Genomic DNA, 26,203 nt, shown 5'->3' on the forward strand with positions numbered 1-26,203 from the left:
TAATCCCAATTCAGTTGCGAAAAGAGGCCTTCGCCTATGAAGAGAAATTAAACTTAAAACATAGTTTCAACAGAGAAAAACAAGAAGCAGGTAAAGACTGGTTATATGGATTCATGTCAAGGCATCCTGAGTTAAGTTTCCGTAAACCTGAAGCAACAAGTCTTAATCGCATTCAAGGTTTCAATAAGGATCAAGTCTCAAGGTTTTATGACAATTTGGGTAAGCTGTACGATGAATACAAGTTTCCACCTACTCGAATATTTAATGTCGATGAGACTGGCATTACAAACGTAAATAGGACTAATCGGATCATTGGACCTAGAGGCCAAAAACAAGTTGGAGCCGTTACAAATGGAGAAAGAGGCAAGAACGTGACGGTATGCTGTTGTATGAGTGCCAGCGGATCTTTTACACCTCCACTATTCATTTATCCAAGACTGAGAAGAAATCCTGCTTTAGAAAAGGATTGGCCTCCAGGTTCTTTGTACTCCTGTTCAAAAAGCGGTTGGATGAACGAAGAAGTGTTCCTGTTTTGGATTCAACATTTTGCGAAAACCAATAAACCTACAAGAGATGATCCCATTTTACTGGTGCTGGACAATCACTCTAGTCATTGCTCTATTGCAATTTATAATTTTTGCAAAGAAAATGGTATTATGCTGTCAATACCTCCACATAAATCGCATCGTCTGCAACCACTAAAAGTTAGCTTTTCTCATCATTGAAGCGAGCATATGACGTTGAATGTGATTCGTTTTTAAAATCTCAACCCTATGAGAAAATTGAAATGTGCCATATAAGCACTTTATTCTCAAAGGCGTATACTAGAGTTGCAAGCATAGACAAAGCTGCAAACGGTTTTGAGAAGACCGGAATTTTTCCATTCAACCGAAATACATTTAATGAAGAAGACTTTTACAGTTCAAACGATAATCAAACTCAACAAAATAATAGCCAAGAAGGTCTTTCACAAACTATTCAAGAAGATTTACTGGAACCCCAACCAGGCCCTTCCAAAGAAAACCAGATATGTGAAAATACCGAAAATGTTTCATTCAGCGATATATTGCCTTTACCGAAAGAAAAACAAAAGATATCTGTTCCGAAGAAGGGTGGAAGAAAAAAACAAAGATCCGAAATATTAACCTCAACACCTTTGAAATTAGAACTCGAACAAAAGGAGCTTAGAAGGAAACAAAAAATGGAAAAAGAAATTGAAAAACAAAAATTTTTAAAAAAGAAAAATAAAACTGCAAAGAGAAAAGTACTACAATCTTCAAGAGAAGAGGAAGATTCGACATCATATAAAGATGATGAATCTGATGACAATGACGATATTGCATTATATGTGGTGGATGGGTGCATAAATTATGCAGCGGCTCGGACACACCGGACAACTATAAATGTGATTTTTGTTAATAGGTAATACTGTTCGCCATTACCCTTCTCATGTTTATTATTACCCGACATTTCGGGTAACAGCGAACATTTCGTGAAAATTTTTAATTGAGTTTTTTTATTATTAAAATTTTTATTTTTGATTATCCAATAACAAAAATTAATAGCTGTATTACTGTTAGCCACTCTGTAGTGGTTTCCGAGTTTTCAACATTTTTATATTTCAAATAAACAATTATTTTCCTTAAGTGTTCGTAATTACCCGTCGTTCCCCTAATTGCTAAACCAAGATTTTGCAATAAAAGTCTCTAAAAAAATATCTCTAATGTAACACAGGCTTCAAAAATCCTTAAGCAACGTCCAAAGATGGAACAATCAGGTATTAAATTATTGCAGACATCATAATATGTATTGCACGCCTGGCGACGATTAGTTCGTTTTACATATTTGATCATTTGAATTTGCTATAATCTTCCTGATTAAAGAATGTCTTTTGAAGTGAGGGGTAAATGGGTTTTTAGGTGTACTCATATTGTTAACGGTTCCAAACTCGAAGGATGACAGTTTTTGAAATTTTTGACGAAATCTCAATTCTTGTCTATTTCATTTTTTCCTTTTATCATAAATACATAAATATAGTGACCATGGTGTACGGAAACACTACTTCGTAGTAAACTGCTGACTGGCAACCTGTCTTGATAAGAGACTACCGCCGGTCAGCATCAAACATTCCGTAATCTTCGACGCTAACTACACAAACTGGAACTGCAAATTTAACATTTCAGTTTATTATAAAAAAAGCATCGCAAAACCACCTTAGTTCAGTATGATTACTATTTTTTAAATTGTAACTAAAATATTTGTTAGTGTTAATAAATATTATTTTAGAGCTTGTTTTTAAAAAAGTGTTTTTGAAAAGAACATATTCATAATTTGCGTTGATGAATTCAAGATGTGTATCGTTCTGATGCAGGGAAGCGTATTTGTTTTTAAAACAGGTTTACATTGTGTAGTTTTTATTTATATCTGAAAAGATGTGAGGTAAAGGTAATACGTAGTAATTGTTATCACTAATTAATAATTATTATCATTAATAATTTTAAGAATTTTCTATATGACGTTTAATCTTTTGCATAATTTACATACTATTATCACCAAATTTACTGCATCAAAGAGTGTCTTAGGAAAATCGTTACTTTCTTGGTCTATCAAGATCAGTCAAATTGGCTGCCAAAAGCTTCTACCGACAACACTAAGCATTTAATTTCACAAGTTTAGAACCGTTCACAAAGAATAACATATAACTTCACATAGCGTGAGGTCCATCTTTTAAAAATACGAATGAATACTTAATAATGTTTAGGCAGAGAATCCTAAATATCACCCGTGTTTTTTCTTTAAGTAGAACTCACATATCACATATTTATTTCTAATCTAAATATTATGTGCATATTGGTACATATGTAAATTAAAGTTGATTGCCTAATTATCTTTGAAAAAATATGATACTTCCACTTCATTTTGACAACAGAAATTCTGTTATGGCTGGTTCTACGACTTCTGCGTTAGTTAAGTGCACGTGATGGGTACCTTCAACATTAACTCGCACTAATTTTTTAGCATACTTTTCTATATACTCTAAAGGTATGTCATAATTTTCTAGTGGATCTACCTTTAAGCCTTGGCTAGCTCGGATGTTTAAAACTTCACATTTTATTTGGCTAGCAAAATTTAAAACTAGATCCATGGTCATAAATCCTAATACTCCTACTTTTAATCTTGGATCTCTGGTGAATAAATAACAGCCTTCTTTATGTGGAGCCTTAGTCATACCCCGCCTTAGTAAGATCCTACAGCCTTCTCGGTCGACAGATCCGGTATGTGCCTGTACCATGAGAGCAAGCATATTCTCATAATCATAGCAAGGCATTTGATCGGCAGATTTTTTTTCGTAATCGAACATTTTATCCAAACTAGAACCTGCTATTGCGATCATCTTCTGTGAGCTTCTTACACTAGGACTAGAAATATCAAGAGATACATACTTAGAAATCTCGTCAGGGTAAATAGAGGCGTATAAGAAAGCGATACCCCCACCAAGAGAGTGACCGATAATTGTTATATTTTTCCAGTTGAAGTATTTGACTACTCTTCTTAAAAAGTGGACGCCATCGTACCAAAGGTAGTACTGCAGACCTTTTGGTATGTGTGAAGAGAAGCCGTGGCCTGGTAGGTCTATGCAGTAGATCGAAAAGCCTTTAGCTACGAGCAGTGGTGCCAAGTTGTCGAAAGTTCCGGAATTGTCTTGCCAGCCGTGGATTGCGATGATTGGTTGAACAGCTCTAGAGCCCCACCACTTTCCTAAAAAACATAAAAATTATTAATTAGAATATATCAGTCTAAATTGAGGAATCTAACTACAAACACACAGGTTTATAAGAAATTTAACAAGGCTATTGAGCGAAGAGCTGATGATATCAATATTGTTGGGAGAACGGAAAACGCAGCACGAGAGGCGTACGTAGCATTAAAGGAAACGGCTACAAAAATGGGTTTAATAATAAACACTAATAAAACAAAATACATGAAAATAGGCACGCAACCACAAACACTACGGTCAATTGTTATAGAAAATGACGTCATCGAAGCAGTTAACGAATTTGTATACCTGGGAACGCTCGTCAATACTGAAAATGACACTACCGCAGAATTTGCACGTCTAATAGATGCTTTTTTGGGCTTAATCTCCTTTTTAAATCTAGAGTTATATCAAGAAATACAAAAGTAAAACTCTACAAAACAATAATACGCCCAGTCCTAACATATGGTTCAGAAACCTGGACTTTAACAAAAAGCAATGAAAACATGTTGGGATGTTTCGAAAGAAAAATACTAAGGCGCATCTATGGAGCGGTAAATGAAAATGGTGTCTGGAGAAGACGATACAACTTCGAACTCTATAGGATATACCAGGAACCAGATATCGTAAAACACATAAAGATAGGACGTCTGAGGTGGGTAGGCCATGTAATGCGGATGGAGCAAACCGACCCAGCTAGAAAAACGCTCCTCGATAGACCTATTGGTCAAAGAAGAAGAGGAAGACCCAGAACAAGATTCCTAGATAACATCGATGAAGACATGAGAAATATGGAAATACGTGATTGGCGGAGGAAGGCGATGGATAGGGACGACTGGAGAAAAATTCTTGGGGAGGCTAGGACCCACACAGGGTTGTAAAGCCAAAATGATGATGATTGAGCGAAGAGGTATACTTTATAAACAAAATGAACAGATATCTTCTGGATATCACACTAAAGCAATGATAGTGGGGATTACCTGGATGTCTGGCAGACATTAAAAATATGATGTGGTGCTCACTGGACGAGATAACAAAAATACCATATATACCATATTCTTTTCTGCGCAAGAAACGCAACACGACGTACCATAGATGTAGTAATAATAAACTAGATGTAGAACTCGGGGAAAATATGTAAAACTGATTTTTTAAAGTTTAGTGCGCGTGTTGTCCGCTAGGTGTAACAAATAAGGGGGCAAACAATTGTAAACAATGTTTGAAATTTCAATAATTAAACTAAATATCTAAGGTATAAACACTTTTGCAAAAACTTTCAGTCGTGAGAGAAAATACAGAAGAAAGTTCTAAGCCATCTAGACCCAAGTGTAATATTAAACACTCTGGATAGGTATCTTTTTTGGAATAAAACAATCGCTTTGCTTGCTTAAAAGTTCAAGTTGATAAAGCAAGTCCTAAACTTCATTATTCCATGATAAAAAACATAAATAAAGGTAAAATAAGCGAGATCTCTCTAGCGCGTTTCAATTATGTATTAATAAGACTATAGGAAGTTCGAGCTCTAGGTTAATAGAATTCTGTGTGACGTACAGACATGAAGAAGAGATGAAATTAATTCAAACCACTACCATGATAGATTGGGAATCCGGCGGTGGCGATTTTTCTTCTTAAGGTGGCGTCTTATTCCGAAGGTTGGCTTATGATTATTTCAACTCTGTTATACTGTGTTTTACGTGATGGTACATTTCGTTGACGTTTCTGAAAGTTTTCTGGTACAGAAAAAAGTATTCGATCAGTGTATACTACCAATCATGACATACGGCTGCGAACTTGGATACTAAAGAAAGAGATAATATCGAAACTAAAAGTCACTTAAAGGTCAATGGAGCGATGGATGATAGGTATAACAAAGGGAGATCGAAAAAGAATATAATGGATCAGACAGAAAACCAAGGTTACTGATGTAATCCATATTATTAAATTTTTAAAATGGCTTATATGTGTTTAATCGTTGTATTATAGTTTTTTAAGTTTTTGATTAAAAAAGTTACACATATTTGTTATTTTTGCTAGAATAATTCATTACATCAATAACCTTGAATATTTTCGTTTTTAACAAATTTAAGTGCTTCTTGTTTTTTTACTTAATTACAAGGTTACCTTGTTATATATTTATTTTTTACCTGATCAGGATATTAAAAACACTTTCTGCAAAAACATGTCTACATATGTAAGTTACCATTTCCTTATGGTTTCAGTCGGTCAAGCACAAATTCAGAATTAGCATTGTTAATTGTTAGAAGCACAGAATAGAAAACGGGACCCAAAAATATAAGCTGTATTAGACAAAACTATTAATAAATCGGATCAGATTTTCGCAAACTTCTTTATTGTTTTATTTTTTATAGTGGGTTTATCAAACTGACTGATTTTAAAGTGATCAACTGTCTGATGAGTACAGTATAGTGTGTACAAATATAGAAAACCTCATTTAAAAAATCTTCATAAAGAAAGAAAGAACTGGCTTCCAAGTTCAACCTATATTTTACAGTAAATAAGGAGATCTACTGCCAAATAAAATTGAAATCTTAGATAGATGGAAAGAAGTAAAAATTAATGTGATATTAAGGAAATAAGTCTAAAATAAATGTTCAAAATGTCCACCTCCAACGTCTATAAAAGTTTGTAACTGATATTCAAATGGCCGAGCCACATTTCTTAACATTATTATTAAAAGCTTCTCTTATTCTATTTTTCAGGCGTTTTTCTTTAATTTCTTGCGTTGTTAAAGGCTTTTGGTACACAAGGTTTTTTTTTATATAGCTCCACATGAAAAAATCAAATTTCGACAATTCCGGTGATCGTGCTGGCCAAACAGTTCCTCCTCCTCACCTATTCACCTCGTAGGTCGTTCGTAGGATGTTATGTATGGTCGCAACTGATATATGGGGTACAAACTTGGTCTCCTAAGGAGGTTGGCAATCATAATGCCTATTTTTATTCTTGATCTTGCAATCACATAGATTCTTCAACCAAGAATTCTGCCTTCGGCCAATGTTGCACTAAAAACCCAAATCTACTACTTAAATTAATTGTTTTTTTAATTTTTAAAATAGGTATAATACCTACGTCACTGTTCAAAATAATAATTCAACTTTAACTTCTAACGTCGTTGCCATTTTTTAGCATCTTATTCTAGCGTATTAAGAGATTTTCTAGCGTAATTCCGAGACGATTATACCTTCAGATACCTTCAATGATTGAAACATTAATAGACGGAAATGACAACAGAACAAAATACAAAGATTCAAAGCTATATTTATTACATGTTTTATCTTTTCATCAATTATTAACAATTGCAAATTATCAATTAATCTTACCGGTTATATGTCCCCACGGAACGGGTACTTTGATTTCTTCGTATTCACCTGAAGTTCCTGAAACAAATTAAATATATTGTTAACACAACATGATGCTGATAGAAACGGTATTCAGGTATCAAACGCACGGAAATCTTTTCAGGCCATAATAATACAAAGACCTTCTCAAATGTAATAACAATCATACTAAAATGATATTATCTTGTGAGGTAAAATGTTCTGGAAGCAAACTGAGCATCGTGCTGGATTTCCAGGTGAGGTGATTTTATATAAAGAGTGTGAAGTTAGTAGATACACTTAAAAGACTAAAAAAATTAATTATTTACTGTTATATATTAATCCTGCATCGGAACAGTGTACACTTCGGAAAATTTAGGAGTAAATAAATAGTTATGTTTTGTTAGTATGTACTTCATTAAATACACAACATATTTGGCGACGAGTCACAGAAAGAACCCACGTAAAAGTCGAAAAATGTCGTAATAGTGGCCATTGAACAATTCGATCCTGCTAAAAGTGATGCCACATCTTATCTAGAGAGACTTGAGCAGTTGTTTTTATGTAATGTAGTGGAAGGAGACCAGGAAATTCCATTATTGATTACTCTAAGTTTACAGTGTCTTAAAAGACTTATTAGCACCAGAACTATTAAGTTCAAAAACATTTCAGGAGTTAAAAAGAGTTCTGACTGAAAATTATTATTAGTCTAAAGCGGTTAGTTATCGCTGAAAGCGTTGATTGAATAACCCAAATAGATCAGCAACGCATATGGAGAGAAACGTGCAACCCAAAAAATTAAAATTTTATCAAGAATCAGCGACTCTAGTGGATATTTCGGGAAACAACTAGTTACGAATTTGCGCTCATACGAGAATGATCGTAGAAAGAGGTGACGTTACCTCCCCTATCGTTCCCTACCACAACCAATTTACGGCAGTACTTACGAAGTGTAATGAGTCAGAGAACTAAACACCATACCAGCGTTATCTGAATTATGATTTCTAAGAAATATGTCTGTGAAGCATTTAGCAATTCGCGAACAGTTTGAATTTATTTTGTCAATATTATATTTTGTATACAGATACGATAAAGATCGAACTGCAATGAAAATTATTTGATATGTAATTTAGAATGTTAACAATTATAAAAACAAGGGGTGCCCGATCTAATTTTGTTGTGACTATAATTAATTAATAATTAAATAATAACTTTTTTTATAAAGAAAATTTTGCGGACACATAATATTTTAGATTCATTCAAAACAAAAAAAGGCTTTTTTAATTTTTCTCTTAAGCTGATCGTTTTTAAGTTATAAACAATTTAAAACTGAAAAAATAACGAGGGATGATGATCTTCAAGGCTTAGAATCATAAGTTTCACTTCATTTTTGAAATTTTAAAGTACCTAAATTCAAGCTCAACATTATTTTATCAGGTCTTGATAAGTATGTTGGACTTTCATTTGAAATCATTGTTTTTTACTTGTTAATGTAGCCCAGCCCGATCGCCTGTCTTTCCACAAGGAACCTTCCTCATTACCAATTAAAAAATATTTGCAAAAATGCAAAACATGGCAAACATTCTTATCTTGACTTAATAGAAAAAATTTCGAAAGTTTCTACTTGATGATTACAAAATTAATATTTTTGCTTGTGTTTTTGAGCCTTGAAAATCGAAATCTTTCGTTTTTTTCTTTTTAGTTTTAAATTATTTAAAACTAAAACTGATTTTTATTATACTTATAAAAAAAAGTTATTTTTAATAATTTTTAATTAATTATATTCAAAACAAAATTATCTCAGGCACACCTCGTTTCTCATAATTTTGTTAACATACTGAATTACATATCAAATAATTTTTAGTCATTAAAAATAACGGTGCAGTTCTATATTATATCGGATCCTATACTAATCCAGTAAAATAAGGCATAAAAGGGGGCAAACCTCGGAATGAAAGATAATAAGCTGAAAATTTGCATACGTCTTTATTTTGATGGTATAAAACTTACCTCAAAAGTCTCATATAATCACGTGTCCGCGACTTAAGATATTAAAGGTCAAAGGTCACGAAAATGAGTTTTCTGCAAATATCTCGTTTCCTTACACTTTATGACAAACCGGGAAAAATAGTGACAGCATATATATATATATATATATATATATATATATATATATATATATATATATATATATATATATTGTACATAATCGAACACCTCTCTACCCTAAGGTGTGAGGTAAATTTTTACAGATACCACATAGTAATGCACCTTATTTGCATTCAAAAAATAGTAAATACTCAGTAATTGCGATATTTTTTGTCATTGTTATATTATCGCTAATGTATATAGTACCTGTTATGGTATCAGGTCCAAAGTCTACAGACGCTTAACAAACGAAAATGATTAGCAAAAATACTTAATACTATTGTATATAGTAACAAAAAATATTTATCAGTTTAAAGTTCAGTTTTTTGATTATTGTACTATTATATTAGACCTCGTGATGCTCGAAACGATACGGTGCGATGCAACGAGATTATCAAATAACTTCGCTCATTATGATATTCCCGTTAGATTTAACAGTCGTATTCCAAAATAATACTTTAACAGGCACATCAATTGTCAAATTTTAAGGATATTACTAGTATTCCAATAAAACATTTACTTTTTGTTCACTCTTACATACACGAGGCAAATTAGCCAAAAATTGGAAAAAAATGTTGCAAAAAAAATTGATGCAAAATGGTAGGTGAGGGTATATTACACAAAATAAATATATATTTTACAGCTGAAAATTTCCGGGGGTGATTTATGGGAGTTAAAAGTGGGCGATAAAGTTCACATGCAAAAATTGTAGAAAATTGTTTTCGTTTTTTATTTTTCATTTTTGTAAAATTTATTCAATTTTGATAAAACTTTGGTGAAAATACATTTTAATACGTTCTTAACTATCATAATTTTTTTTGGAAAAAAATGAAAAAGTTTCCGAAATCGTATTTTTTTGAAAAAACACCCCTTTTTGCAAAAAAAATTCCATGGTGAAATTTTCTTTTTTTTTACTTCTGTTAGAGCTTGTTTTCTTCGTTGAAACATCTACTTTTTAATGGAATTTAAAAAACACGCTAAAAATTTCTTTTTCATCTTAATTTTTGCGATTTTTTTTTAATAATTTGTTTATAATTATAAGAAAATGAAACAAAGGATTAAACCATCCGTGTTGTACGTGAAAAATTACTAAAAAAACAGTCGATCGTCGCGCTGCCGAAGAATATAAATTTACCTGGAACTGACTGACTATTACCATATTATCCAAAAAATGTACTGACAGGTGCTGCTCTGTAGGTTCTCGATATAATTGCACCCATCATGGATGGATAGATTCACAGACATTTACGGATTGGTTTACTTTGACCTTTTTACCACATGCAAAACGCCTTGAAGGGCGAAAAATCATCAAAGGAGATAACCTTTCCTCACATTTTACCGATGAGGTGATATCTTTATGCGAACAAAATAATGTAGGCTATATATGGTTGGTTAAAAACTCAACATATTTGACCCAACCACTTGATGTCGGTTTTTACGTCCCTTTCAGATGGCTTGGAGGGTAACTCTTAGTGATTGGAAAAATTGTACATGGACAAAAAAACAAAAACAGCGCTATAAAACGAATCATTGTTTTCTCCTTTGCAGCCATGGGAATTTACCCTTTCCCTCCTGAGAAAGTTTTAAATAAGTTACCTAAAGAATACTAAAAAATAATGGGCCAAATCGATAACCTTTTGGTACATTATCCAAATGAGAAAATATGCTGCACCATCCAGGCTAGATATTAAGCGAACCGAACTAAATGTTCAGCCAGAAAAAATGTTGAAACTGAAAGCACATAATACTCCATCCCAACCATTGGGATGGAGTATTCTGTGCTGAAAGCGACAGTGAAGAAGAGCCACCAAATGATAACGAAACAGAAAGTGAAACGTCTAACTTGGATGAGTCTGACAATAATGATGGGGTTGAATATTTTGCCTCTAACAAGAATGGCATTAAAGAAGGAGTTTTTCTGTTAGTAAAGGTATTGACAGGAAGAAGGAAGAAGCAATACTATCGCTATCTTGCTAAAATTCAAAAAACCAATGAGAAGGACCTAGACGTTGTAGGATATAAATCTACGGATGAAGTAAAGAAGACCTTCAAACTGGTCGAACATGATAAATTTTTTGTTTGAAGTGAGTGATATTATTGCCATTTTGCCCTATCCTGAATTACTCAATTCAACAGAAACAGCTTGTATGTTTAAAAAACGGGTTGATGTAATGGAGATTATTACTTTAAACCTAACATAGATATTATGTTCAAAGATGTTTAAAATTGTGTTTTTTAATCTTCTACATTGCAGTACTAGTCCAACTTTGTCATTCTTTGGTTTAAGCATATTAAAGTTTACTTTTCATGATCTGTTTCATACGATCACAATTTTTTGAAATATTAGAAATATTATTACATTTATTCTATTTTCATTCGCCTAAAAAGGGGTGATCAATTTCGCCCCATTCAGGGTATAAAATTGTTCATGAAGTTGTTGGCATTTTTAGTCAAAATCTTAATCAAAAAAATATTTTCTATGGAGAAATATTTAATATAGAATCATATTTAGTATCACTTTTAAATAAATAATTTTAGAGTGATCAATTTCACCTCATTATACGGTATTATTAATTACTATTAATTGAATTAAACGAAAAAAGAATACAAGCGACTAGAATATGCAGAAGAAAGAAAAGAGAGGCTATGAAAAAACAAGTACAAGAAATCGTAAAGCATAACAACAGACGCGAAAGCAGAAAATTCTATAAATGCATAAAAGAAAGCACACAGTCATTTAGACCAAAACTAACGATATGCAAAGACAAGGACGGAGAACTACTAACAGAGAAGCAAAAAATTATAATGAGATGGAAACAATATTTCGAAGAAAATCTAAATGCAGACAACGAAAATGATCAGAACGAGACAATATATTATACGGCGGAGCTTCACATCGAAAATCCGAGTTATGAAGAAGTAGTTCAGATAATAAATAAACTAAAAAACAATAAAGCACCAGGAACGGACGGAATTTCGGCAGAATTATTAAAGCATGGAGGATCCGAACTCTGGGAAAGAATCCATTACCTAATAACATTAATATGGACGAAGGAGCAAATGCCAGAGGAATGGACAGTTGGCCTCATACAGCCAATATATAAAAAAGGAGATAAGAGGGAATGCCAGAATTATAGGCCAATTACATTGCTAAATGTAATATACAAAATTCTTTCTGGTATAATCTACAATGCATTCGAGATTATTAGAACACTCCGAAAATATAATTGGTGATTATCAAAATGGATTCAGACCAAATAGAGCCACTATAGATAACATATTCATACTAAGAACGATACAAGAAAAAGCTTATGAATACGACATAGACCTATATAATATGTATATAGACTTTAAACAAGCTTTTGATAGTGTGAAAAGAGACAGAATGCTGGAAGACCTTTGTAATCTAGGTATACCTAAGAAATACATCAGCCTCATAAAAATGACGTTGCAGTTTTCAAAAGCAGCAGTCAGAGTAGATGGAGAACTGTCTCCCCTGTTTAACATCAACATGGGAGTAAGACAGGGAGATGCCCTATCAACCATGCTATTCAACCTAGCTCTTGGGGCAGTCATCAGAAAAACCAATATAACCGGCCATATAAACACCAAATCACTACAAATTACTGCATATGCAGACGATGTAGCCATCATTAGTAGGAATAAGCCACGACTAATGGAAGTGTTCAAACAAATTGATCCTGAAGCAAGAAAAAGAGGTCTCAAAATAAACGAAGCAAAAACGAAGTATATGACAGTCAAAAGAATAACTGACAATGAAAATAATATCACAATAGACAACTATACTATCGAACGAGTGGATGCCTTTACATATCTCGGCACAGAAATCAATCAGAAGAACTCCGTAAGTAGCAAAATTAATGCACGTATTTCCAGCGGGAATCGTACATACTATGCTAATAAAAGATTGATGACATCGAAATTATTATACAAAAGAACCAAAATGACTATCTACAGAACACTGATTAGACCCGTAGTAACCTATGGATGTGAAACTTGGGTAATGACGAAAAAAGATGATGCCCAACTTAGGACATTCGAGAGAAAAATACTGAGGAAAGTATATGGCCCGGTACAAGAAGAAGATGGCACATGGAGAATCAGGAGAAACGACGAGGTTAATGAGTTAAATGAAGGTTATGACATTGTAAGATTTGTGAAAAGTCAAAGACTGTCATGGCTGGGACATGTACAGAGACAAAACGATGCAAAAACAACAAAGAAAATGTTACAATGGAAGCCCATAGGAAGGCGAAAAAAAGGAAGGCCCAGAACGAGATGGTTGGATGACGTGGAAGACGACCTGAAAACAATGAACATAAGACAATGGAGAAGAAGGGCACAAGAGATATCTGAATGGAAGGACATAGCCAGACAGGCAAAGACCCATCCAGGGTTATGATGCCAAAAGAAGAAGATTAATTGAATTAAAAATATTTGCGGCCACTTTTTTTTGACTGGCAACCTATTATCAATGTGTTCTTCTAGTTTTAAATGTATGTAAAAATGTGAGTTTGATTAAATACGTTTTGAACGTAGTGATCCTGCAGTGGGATCTTGTATGGGATCTTGTACTATATGCAATTTTAACAGATGATGTTAAATTAAATCAAATAAGGCAAATTCGGATTTTGATATATATTCTTCCCTACCCATGTTTCGATAACTTAATTGCAAAAATTCTAGTAGTATAATTTGATGAAAATAAACGGAAAAATCTTGAACAACATAAGATTCGCAGACGACACCGCTGTTTTTGCAGACAGTCTAGAAGCACTGCAACGCTTAGTAAATAGATTACATCAAGTCAGTATAAAATATGGGCTACAAATGAACGTTAAGAAAACCAAGTGCATGATTATTTCTAAGCAACATACAGTAAGAAGGCTAGATATCGAGGGAAAACAAGAAGAACTAGTGAATAACTACAAATATCTAGGAACATGGGTAAATGAAAACAATAACCAAGGTAGAGAAATAAATACACGCATTAAAATTGCAAGACAAGCATTTGGAAAAATGAAAACAATATTTGTTAATAGAGACCTTCCTCTGGAGCTGAGATAAGAGTCTTAAGATGCTACGTGTTCTCGACTTTGTTGTATGGAATGGAAAGCTGGACACTAAAAGTGGATAATATAAAGAAATTGGAATCATTTGAGATGTGGTGCTATAGAAGGACTTTGAAAATACCATTGACCCAACGAGTTACAAATGCAGTAGTGTTAAGAAGACTACAAAAGGATTGCGAGGTCATAAAGCACATCGAAACAAGCAAGCTGGAATATTTAGGCCACATTACCAGGGGTGCAAAATATGGGATATTAAGGCTAATAATGCAAGGTAAAATCAAGGGTAAAAGATCCACAGGAAGACGAAGAATTTCCTCGCTAAGAACCCTAAGAGAGTGGTATAGCTGCAGCTCAGTAGATCTTTTCAGAGCATCAGAGCAGCCGCCAATAAGGTACGGATAGCTGTGATGATAGCCAACCTCCGATAGGAGAAGGAACTACAAGAAGAATTTGATAAATTTAATAAAAAGTTCCCTATGAGTTTTTAGATCGTCGCGCGTCGTTTATTTCTTATTTCTTTGATAATTCTTTAATCCTGTACAAGCCCAAGTAGCTATCTTCAATATATCCGTTATTCCAGCCGGTTTATCCTTGATGTGATTAGAAAACATTCTAACTGAATAAACTTTTAAATAGTTTCATATTCGTTACTGTTAAAAGAGTATATGCAAATTGAATAAGTGTAAAAAAATAATTAGAATACAATACCACGGAATGTGAGTGTACTCTTGTCTACTTAAAATATTTTAGTTTTGTGTTAAACAACTGTTAGACGAACTTCCTAGTGATTTCGTGTTCTAATTTTTCAAATTTAAACATTTTTTGGTGTACCCACATAAACACTCACACACACAAATGCACAAATATTCAACACTTCTTTATCAAGTACAAATTTCACTAGAGTATCTACTTCACGACATTATGCTATTACTTGTTCTTACTCTATAACTTCTACTACGTTATCTTTCATTTCTCTATCAGCCATGATACCAACTCCATTCTTAGTATCTCACATCTTTGACTACTTCTAATTTGATTTGTAAATAAAAGGTAGTTTTACTGGTAATAGATCTTTACAGACTCGCCATAAAGATCATTTTACGAGTCGGTACGTGACTATTACTTGTACCGACAAATTAAATGGTCATTAGAAGTTAGATCTTCTTCTTCTTAAAGTGCCTATCCGTTCCGGATGTTGGCGATCATCACGGCTATCTTTACTTTATTTATTGCAGCGCGGAACAGTTCAGTGGTAGTCGTGTTATACCACTTTCGTAAATTTTGAAGCCAGGAAATGCGTCTTCTTCCCGGTCCTCTCTTACCATTTACTTTCCCTTGGAGAATCAGCTGGAGAAGGCCGTAACGTTCTTGATTTCTCATTACATGTCCTAGATATTCCAACTTTTTAGTTTTGACGGTCATGAGAATTTCACATTCTTTCCCCACTCTGCGCAAGTTAGATCTAATGAACAAAAATTCGGATTCTAATACTAACCATATTGCACTCAGGATGTAGGTGTAATTTACACTGTGTAAATTTTTACTACATACCTCAGTCTGTCTGCTTTGTTTGTTTCCCTCATTTTCGAAGTATTGTTGATAAATTAGGTTCGCGTTTTGTGCTTTTTGTACATTACAATATTACATTTATTCTTACAACCACTTACAACCATTGAAAAACATGAGCAAGGTGTACGAGTAACTGACTTGGCGAGGATGTACGGGCGTACCACATCAATGATATGTACTGTACTTAAACGGAAGGAGGTGATAAGCGGTATAATGTCAGCTAAGGGCGTTACAATAATTTCTAAGCTCCGGACTTCTCTCCATGAGAAGATGGAGAAACTACTAATGGTGTGGGTGACAGAGAAGCAGCTTCAAGGAGGAACCTTAACACAAAGCATCATATGTGAGAAGGCACGAGCGATTTACGAAGATTTGCTGAAGCAGATCCCACACACTTCCACAAATCATGAATCGGAAGACTTGTTTAAAGCCAGTCGGGGCTGGTTTGACAACTTTAGAAGAAGGACCGGCATTCACTCCGTCGTCAGGCATGGTGAGGCAGCAAGTTTGGATGTGAAAGCAGCTGAGGTTTACATCAAAACGTTTTCCGAACTGATAGAAGCCAAAGGATACATCTCCCAGTAAGTCTTCAACTGTGACGAGACGGGGTTTTTTGGAAAAAGATGTCGAATAGGACTTACATAACGGCAGAGGAGAAGGCGATAGATTAACTCTACTACTTTGTAGACTGTAAAATCAAACCTCTTCTAGTGTACCATTCAGTAAATCCCAGAGCCTTTAAGTCACATAAGATTTTAAAAGAAAAACTGCCAGTTATGTGGAGGGCAAATCCAAAGGCGTGGGTCACCAGGAAATTATTTGTGGAGTGGATAAACCTGGTGTTTGCCCCTCTTGATAAAAAATATCTACAGCAAAACAACCTACCCATGTAAATCCTTCTTGTCCTCGATAATGCCCCTTCTCACCCATCAAATCTCGAAGATGATTTACTCCAAGAGTTCAAGTTTATAAAGATTCTCTACCTACCAGCCAACACCACTCCTATCTTGCCGCCCATGGATCAGCAAGTGATTTATAATTTTAAGAAGTTGTATACCAAGGACATTTTTCGGCGGTGCTTTGAGGCGACGGAGAACACAAATTTTACCCTTAGAGAGTTCTGGAAGGACCACTTTAACATAGTAATATGCCTAAAAAATATTGATCAGACCTGGCTAGGTGTTACAAGGACCTTAACCTCTGTATGGAAGAAGCTGTGGCCTAAGGCTGTAGATGAAAAGGCCTGCGAAGGACTGGAACACGAAGTGTCAGTGGTGATGAGATTGTTTCTCTTGGAAAATCCATGGGTCTGGAGGTGGATGAAAGAGATGTGAACGAACTTGTCGAGGAACAGTCTCTGGATCTGACAACCGAGGAGTTAGACCAACTATATTCGCAGCAGCATACGGTGGTTCTACGAAAAATTAGTTTTGAAGAGGAGCCAGAATTGGAAGACGTATATATAAAGGAAATCCTGGGAATGTGGGAGAAAGTTGCAGAGTTCGTGAATAAAAATCATCCCGAAAAAGTTACAACTGGTCGTGCATCGGTGTTGTTCAACAAACTTGCCTAACACATTTCCGTAATATTCTGAAAGGGAGGAAGAAACAAACGTCCTTGGACAGTTTTTTAAACGATCTGCAGATGAAAATGAGCAAAGTGTGACGAAAAAAGCGAAGACCACTGACGAAAATTAAGCACTTCACTTCTTCTTATGTTTTTACAGAATATGTATGTATTTTTTGTTATTTATAAATAAATGTTTCTTCTTTTAAGTACATTTTTTCAAATTTAAAAACACTTAACAAAAACAACTAAGGTTTTTTTGTGGGGACTGGAACGGATTAATGACATTTCAGTTAATTTCAATGGGGAAATTGCTTTGACATACGAGCAATTTGACATACGAGCAAGATTACGGAACGAATCATACTCGTATGTCGAGGTACCACAGGTCCCTTCAATTTCCAAAAAGTATATGAAGTATGTATTTAACATCTTGGGAGCCAAACAAAGTACGTTTTATAAAATTAAAAATTTGTTTTAAGAGACTGTAACGTTATAAATGTCACATCTTTATTAATTTATATTTTAATAATTATTTCATTTTAATTTGTTTATTTATTTATTAATTTCTTTATCTTCAGTTTAATTTTTACTATTTTTTTCAAAATAGTTGGCGCCCTATGTTTTTTCTTTTCTTCCTCTGTCTTTATTTTCTCTCTCTGTCTGTCCCGTAGAATAAATATTCGCCCTCTCTCTTTTTGTTCGGCAGACTATTCTGTTCCGTGTTGACAGACAAGCTAGTTTCATGATATCTATAGCAACATCCTATGACATCTGTGCTAACTTATCCAGTCTCCCACTTTCTGTCAAAACAACTTTTCTTAGTGGGATTATTTTTTGCCTCTTTTTGAAATTTATAAAAGAAGGCAAAAATTATTATAAGACTCATTTTTATGGTCTACAAATTCTCTTGGGGTAAGTACTTTCATTGTGATATTTATTCTATAATTCTGACCGCATTTCCAATGTAACCTTACTTTTTTTCGAAAGCACATTTTTTTTCTGATATATGCATTAGGACTCTTTAACAGAATTTAACTAAGTAGTAACATTCATATTTCATTTTATCCTTGCCATACGCTATTTGTTTAAGTGTAATTTTGTAAGATGGCAAGGAAGTTAGCCCTTTCTTTTTGATGTGTTTCTAATGCAAGTTGTTCCTTTTAGTTTATTGGTTTATTGGACATTTTATTGGTTTATTGGACATTTTATTGGACATATCAAAAATTTATTGATTTTATTGGCTTTATATCAACCACCTTATTTGGATTTCAACAATTGGTCAGGACATACAGCCACGTGTGACTGCAGCTCTCCAGAAGCCACAAATTCTAATTGGAGGACCCAACAGCTAGAACACACAAGCAGCCCATCGAAGCAATAAGTAGCACTTATTAACTGTTAAGCTTTGGCAGGGTTAATTATTTTTTTTTATTCTTTTAAATAAATGTGTTTGGTTAAAATTTGTCTTATTTGCTATCAACTGAGAACTCAGGTTCTATCCCTAGTTTAAGACAAGACGAACTCACCCTTGAGATACTGAGCTAGGCAAGGTATAGACGATTAGCTCCCATAGTTGATTGAGGTATTATTTTTACAATAGTACTTCAATTCTCTTTGGTAGTCTTATCGTTACAAGACAAAAATATGACAATTCTCGGTTGCCATAAATGTGAATTCGACTATACTGGAAAAGAAATAGATTGAAGAAACCTTGAGGAATGTGTTAGATGAAATCCCAAATACCCATGAACTGATAATCGGAGGAGACCTTAGAGTTTCGTAAGCAGATAAAAAGTCTAGTAGTAGAGAGTCTTGCCGAAGATCAAGATAATATAAATTATATGATAAAAAAACTAAAAGGATACGAAGCCGAAGATGTAAGGTAAGTTTGAATATCTGGTGGTCGTACACAGTGAAATATAAGATATAATTTTACGACAAGGAAAGCATAAAAGATGTAAAGAAAAGTAAATATCTAAGAGTACTTAGTCTTTAATAAAAAATGAAATAGCGAGGATGAAATACAAAGTAGAATTAACAAAGGCAGAGCAACTATCCGGACACTAAATGCTCCGGACAATCTTCTCTGGGACCGATCATTAAAAAGAGACACAAAAAAACATATTTATAAAAGCATAGTTGAATGTATAATCCTCCACGGATACGAAGCTTGGGGTGTAACGAACACTAATAGAAACAAGCTCTTAGCTGTTAGATTTTATGACGAGGAATTATCGAAGATGAAAATTAAAGAGAATTAGAAATGAAATTTATAAGACAAGATTAAAAGAAGACATGCCTGAGGACGGAGAGAGAAAGTTTGAGGAATGAAGTTAATGAGATTGTGACGGTAAGAATCTTGGTAATAAAGGATGGTGCCTTAAATAGAAAAGAAATTAATGAAATTGGGGACTAAGAAACGGCGGCAGATGTAAAAAATCCGTTAATATAATAATTTTTTAACAATTAAGATCTAGGGCACCAAACTTTGATGAGCTAAATACATAAAACCATCTACCTCTCTAATCCCCCAAGATTTTTTGATTTGTTTTTCGATTTTAATTATTGTAATGACCATGTTTACATTGCAAATTAATTTTATGATTATATTATATTATATTACATTATATCCAAGGTCAGTCTTAATGCAAATCTTTGATAACTAAACAAAGGAAATTAATGTAAACGAAAACATAAAGCATCGTTGCATATTTCGTTGCTATCCTATTTCGCATCTGATAGGTTTAATTTGTAGGGAAGTCACATTATACTTAATATTTCATTGGAAAATGGATCGCCAGTGATGACTACATTTGGTGTCATTGTTTTAGTTAGCACTGTTAAACAGTGTTTGTAATTTGTCTCCTGTTTGTCTGAAGATATTTTATTGTTTAAAAATTACATACAAAATAGTTTTTGGAGTTATCTTATGATATTCTCTATTATAATCGTTTAAGATGAAATATCATATTGTTGAAAAATGGATAATATTTAAAAGTACTTTTCTTCTTGTTTCAACAGCCCTTGACTGTCTACTACTGGACGTAAGTCTCTCCTTGGTGTGTCCATTTTAATTTGTCTCTCACTACCTGCTAGCAAGTATTATATTTAACAAATTTGAATTACCGTGGAAATTTATAGTATGAATTCTTCGTCTTTACGTGAGTCTTGTATTTACTTTTTTTGGGAAAACTGTTTTATTTAATGCATAATATATGTTAGTTGCCTTCTTTTATCTTTTTGCTATATCTGTCTATTTTTCCATAATTGGATATTATGGACCTAATAATATATTTTTACTATCTCCAATCCTTTCTCTATAATTTGATTATTTCATTCTATACTGTGTTTCATTATTCATTGTCTAGCTCTGCTTTCGTTCTTTTCCATCTTCATATTTAACATCTTGTCCTTTCAAATCTCAGACTCTTCAATTTTTTGTAGTTGTCTGTTTTCTGAATTGACCCCAGCTTCCACGTCCTTTTCAGAGCTGTTTTCGACTGTTATGGTCACTCCCAGGTATTTTAATGCTTTAACGACTTCAAAGTTTTGGTCTAACTCTTGGCATTGCGTTCTTGGTAACTACCCTGTACTTGGTTGTATCCACGTTGATCTTAAGAATAATTTCCTCGGCCACATTTTTAAAAAGAGTTTAAACTTCCATTGCAACTCTGGTGAGTTGTGCAATTGTGTCCACATCATCATTCCAAGGCGAAGTTGAACAACAAAGAAGCAGGAGGATCTGCTTGTCAATAAAAAATACTTCTGATGTGGTGTTGCCAATTCTGATCCATGCTAGGGATTTCCATTTCCACCAAAATGATAAAATTTTAAAATTAGTAGAGGATAATGATGAAAACAACACAACCAAAACAATCAAGTGCCCCTGGTTTAGGGTCTCACGCGGGAGAGGCTCTTGTCCCTTCCCGTGTCCCGCACTTTTCCATCTGTCCCGTCTCGCGACCCTTCTCGCAGCTCTTTCCGCTGTCCCGTCCGTATACCGCGGGACGTCCCGCAAAGCTAACTTAAATTATATTTTCTAAATAAGTAAACATATTTTTATAATGATGGAATAAAGACAAATCGACTTTGACAGTGGTTTAACAATGCTGATGTTTTAGCAATGCACAAATCACTAAACCAAGTAGAAATTAATATTATATTTTAATAATCACGCCATAGCAGAAATTGCAACAAAACAAATAGGTAACCTTTATACCTCAGAAACTAAATCTTGTATAAATATCATTTCACGCTACCCAATTAGGTCATATAAGAGGTTGGTAAGATTACGATTAAAATAGAAACATTTAAAACAATAACACATTTTTATTTACTAAAAGAAATTCTTGTATTTCTTTTGATTTATCCTGATTGATATTTGATTGAAACGTTACATGTTCACCGTTAGATTCAAAGGTATCATCATCTGGGTGTCGTCGTAATATCGGGTGACGGTTTATTAGGAGAACCTAAATCAAAACAATTTTTTGCATACAAGGCGTGCACCGCATCGCAATAAATCAAAAATATTTTCAAAAACATTTTAAAATTTTCTGTTATTCTAAATCTATTAATTAGTAGAACAAAGGACATTAAATAACAGAGGTTTAACAAAAGAGGAAAACACAAGCCGTTACAGACGGTTCACATCACATAAAATAATCCAACATTTGTATAAAAACAATGAAACAATCGTGAGATTGAAAAACCTGGAGGTGCAAAATTAGAAAAGATACAAGATACAGCTGCATATTATCTTTAAGGTAATTTAAACGATACAGTGAATACTGGTTGAGTCAAGGTATGTAATCTTAGCTTTGGCGATAATGTATTGCTTATAGCTCAAACTTAGAAATACCTTTTGCGTTGATACTCGACAATCAAGCAAAGGTAATATTGTTCTGAAGATATTTTCTTTAGGATAGTACGAATGTCATATTGTCTAAGAAATTAAATCACAGCGACTAAGATGGGTAGGCCACGTGCACAGACTGCATAACGATAGACTAGTAAAACTGGTATGGGAAGAGATTCCCACAGGCAAAAGACCACTCGGACGTCCCAGAATGCGATGGAGAGATAACATCCAAGCAGATCTCCGGAAAATGAACATTCCATTTGACCCTAGGATGATGGAAGACCGAACAAATTGGAAAAAAGTTGTACAATCAGCCAAGACCCACCCAGGGTTGTAGCGCTACGTGATGATGATGATGATGATAGTACGAATGACACGAGATACGTCACCAAATGGACGAAGAAGTATTGGCAGACCAAGCAAGAGATGGTGCGACAATTTAAACAATTTAGGAAGCAATATTGAAGAAGAAACAGGGTTTAAAGCCTACATACAAGAAGGAAGAAGAAGAGGATATATTGTCAGAAAGAATGCTTTCAATACCTTGAATAATCAGAAGAAAAAATACTGTTCTTGAAAATACTACCAAACCAAAACATCTCTCCAGTTCCGTATTTTCAAAGATACTAACATTCTGGGGATATACCACACGTACCAATAATATGAAAGCGACTAATGGTCCAAGGAAAACCGAAGGAAGAAATCGAGGGCGATCACCAACCCGATTGATTGACTGACAAGGTTGAAAAATTACTAAACACAACACAAACTAAGTCAATGCACAAGCACAATGCAGTGCGTGTAACGCAACAGCATGGTAAAGGCACACGTTGAGCAGGGATCTTCAACAGAAAGAAAGATGGAGTAAAGAAACACAAAACAGAGCAAAGAATAAAGGAAAACCATAATCTTCCACAAATAAAAACAACTAACTTCTCGATGGTATTAATTGTGCTTGTACATGTTCACTTGTTATTAAAATATTGACACTTAGTACGCCACTGTAAAAGTCGATATTGATTCATTGAAAGTTCACGTGTATTACTACTGTTACTACTGTCAAAAAATGATGAGTAATTTTCTCCCAAAAAACCAGTTTTAACGTGACCAGAAACTTTTTACTTACCGTTTTGGTGTCCGTTAGGTATGTATTCCATCATTTTTATCAAAAATCAATCCACATAACCTGCAAAAAGTGTCTTCTGTTTGTTTTGAAATGTCACTGAAACTAGTTAGAACACACAGAAACGAATGTCTATAATTTGAATTAATAAACTATGATTAGACCCTTATCGATTTTATAAGGTGATTTTTAACCGACCTTGACTTGATAAACGTATCAAAGCGGAATTACGGACTTATCCTGACTAGACCAAGACAGAGACATCGACTATTCGAGACGCGAAAGAGAAACGGAGTGACTATTGTTGTTAGTAGACTGTTAACGTCATATGATGTAAGAACCTTTTGCCAGTGGCGGAACGTATACGAATTAATGGCTAGAAAAAGAACAATAATTATTTTATTACATTCTCCTGATTATATTTAAGTTTATCATATCGTGATATTTATTTTTTGATAGTTAGTCATATAATTGAAAACACCAAACTTAACAACTTGTCGAGAAGTGAGAAAAGGCCAAATTTGAATGGTTTTTATTTACGAAGAGTATATTATTATTAAAGATTTTACAGTTTTCACAATCCTCCCTTTCCTTAATTTTCTCTGCAGCTCTTTCTATCCTACCTATCACCATCTTGCAGAATTCTTCTTCCCTTCTCTACATTTTTTTGTTCTTCCTCCTATAAGACCTTATTCTGCAATTCTGGTTTCCAGTATTTTTACTCTATATAATCGAGTATATTGGAGTTCAGAGATTAAAAACCATATGTATACGAAGTCTGAATCACAGGAAGCTTTAAAAGTGTAAAAAAACAAAAAAAGTGACAAATGTCATAAAACAGGATATTAGAAATTGGTAATAGGAAATTCTGATGATTTAAAAAACAGTTAAAAATATCAATGACTTTGTTATCTATTTGAAAACGCTCTTTCGGAGAGCCCTCAGGGAAGTGGGTAAAGGAATGATTATCAATAAATCAATATATTCTTCGATTGCTACTTTTGTCTTTATTAAAGATTTCTTTTTTAAATCAATTTAAAATCAATAGTTGAACAATAAAGTGAAAAGGTTAATTAACAAGTTCTTATTATAACCACTGCAGTGGGGTTCTAATTACAGTGTCGTACTAAAAAAATTGAGAAATTTAGTGTAATGTTCGATTCTACCAAAATTAAGAATAAATTTTCACTTAGCTGTTAGAAAGTCTATCTTCTTGATTTCTGGAGACTCGATCCCAGGTGAGTACTTAATATTTATTATTATTATTTCCTTTAATAATCCGACGTTTTAGGTTCTTTCTCTCTTATGGATAATTGGATAACATCCGATCCTAACTAATATGGAAAACTGATAGCCAATCCCTTAAGGAGTCACGAGATTATAAATATAAGTTGAAAAGATGATCAAAATGGTTTGAGATTAAATCACAGAGTAAAATAAAAGGCCTAAAAAAACGTTATTAAGTTTAAAACGTAAGTAGTTTATTATTTTTTTCCAAAAGAAAACCTACCTTTGTTCAAATGTGGCCTTAAAGTGTTTCTAATACGAAATTAGTTTATAAAATCGAGTTTCTTTTAGTTTTAGAAAACAAATCCACACGATAGGTGATAATTGCTCAGCTTCTCACTGCTACAACTATTAAATTTTCGGAAAACTATCAAGAAAACTCTAGAAAAGCCGCAAAATTGCGTTGTAAGTTCTACACGAACCAATACTTTTTCATACAAAAAGCCACCAAAGAAAGGAAAAGAAAAAAATTAAAGATAAGTTTTTTATCTGGCGCCGGCCATTGTCCAGTAAGAATTTATTTAAAATAAGTTGTTGTACTACTAATAGGATTGAGATCTGTTTAAAAATACAAGAAGAAGAATTCTATCAGGCTATTTTTGACATTAACCTTTAAAATAAGAGATAGGCTTTTTGGTTTGTTTATTTTTAATTCAAAGTTTATTATTCGTTTAAATTTATACTTATTTTTGTTTTAGGCTGTACAAAATCAAGGAAAGAACGAATAGATCATCTCAGAGACCAAATAAGACTTGGGAATGCATTAATTTTCCATGAAATCTTGTGGAGTTGTTAACAATTATTTAGCCAAAATTAAAATAATAAAACTTTATTTCAATAATTTATTCTGAATTCTTTGGACCTGTAACAACTTATTGCGGATCAATCGTATAAAAATGTATAATCCTTTTCTCCCTCTCGCTCTCTCTCTCTCCCTCTCTCTCTCAATCTCTCCCTCTCCATCTCGTTCTTTTATCTCTCTCAGCCATAGAAACTTTTTCGTGTCTGATTATTCACTTGCTTCTATGATGTGGTTTTCCTATCCAATTTATTCTCGCAATATTTTTTTAAGTTACACTTTTGTCATGTAATTTTTTCCTGATGCAGTCCTCTTTTGCCCATGAAAAAATTAGTTTATCAAGATAAAAGTGCATAAAAACTAACTTTTATCGTGAACCATGTTCGATTTATGTAAGTAAAGTACTATATATTGTTAAAATTATTTCAGATTTAAAAAAAAATTCTGTTAAGTTTTGAGTTTTATGCAGAATTCAATATTCAACAGATTTTTCCAGAATAGGGAAGTCTGCAGAATATAACAAACTATTGGCACTGATATTCGTGGACTAAGAGAGAGCATTCGATACTATAAGCCAGCAGAAAATGCTAAAAGCATTGACAGATTGCCGAATAGAGTGAATAGACTATCGCTACACTAGCAAAATCAAATATATCTAT

At 33.6% G+C, this 26,203-nt stretch overlaps 1 protein-coding gene across 1 annotated transcript; it reads right to left on the reverse strand.

Moving 5' to 3' along the window:
* Window positions 1-1,049: 1,049 nt before the first annotated feature.
* Window positions 1,050-23,767, reverse strand: LOC140437771 (probable serine hydrolase). The gene is made up of 3 exons (XM_072527487.1): window positions 23,462-23,767; window positions 7,099-7,155; window positions 1,050-3,759 (listed from the first exon to the last, which is right to left on the reverse strand). The coding sequence occupies exons 1-3, from the start codon at window positions 23,493-23,495 to the stop codon at window positions 2,915-2,917; spliced, it is 936 nt and encodes a 311-aa protein (XP_072383588.1). The 5' UTR covers window positions 23,496-23,767; the 3' UTR covers window positions 1,050-2,914.
* Between the last annotated feature and the right edge of the window lie 2,436 nt (window positions 23,768-26,203).

The sequence above is a fragment of the Diabrotica undecimpunctata genome, chromosome 3 (assembly GCF_040954645.1).
Source record: "Diabrotica undecimpunctata isolate CICGRU chromosome 3, icDiaUnde3, whole genome shotgun sequence".
In the NCBI taxonomy this organism is placed as follows: domain Eukaryota; kingdom Metazoa; phylum Arthropoda; class Insecta; order Coleoptera; family Chrysomelidae; genus Diabrotica; species Diabrotica undecimpunctata.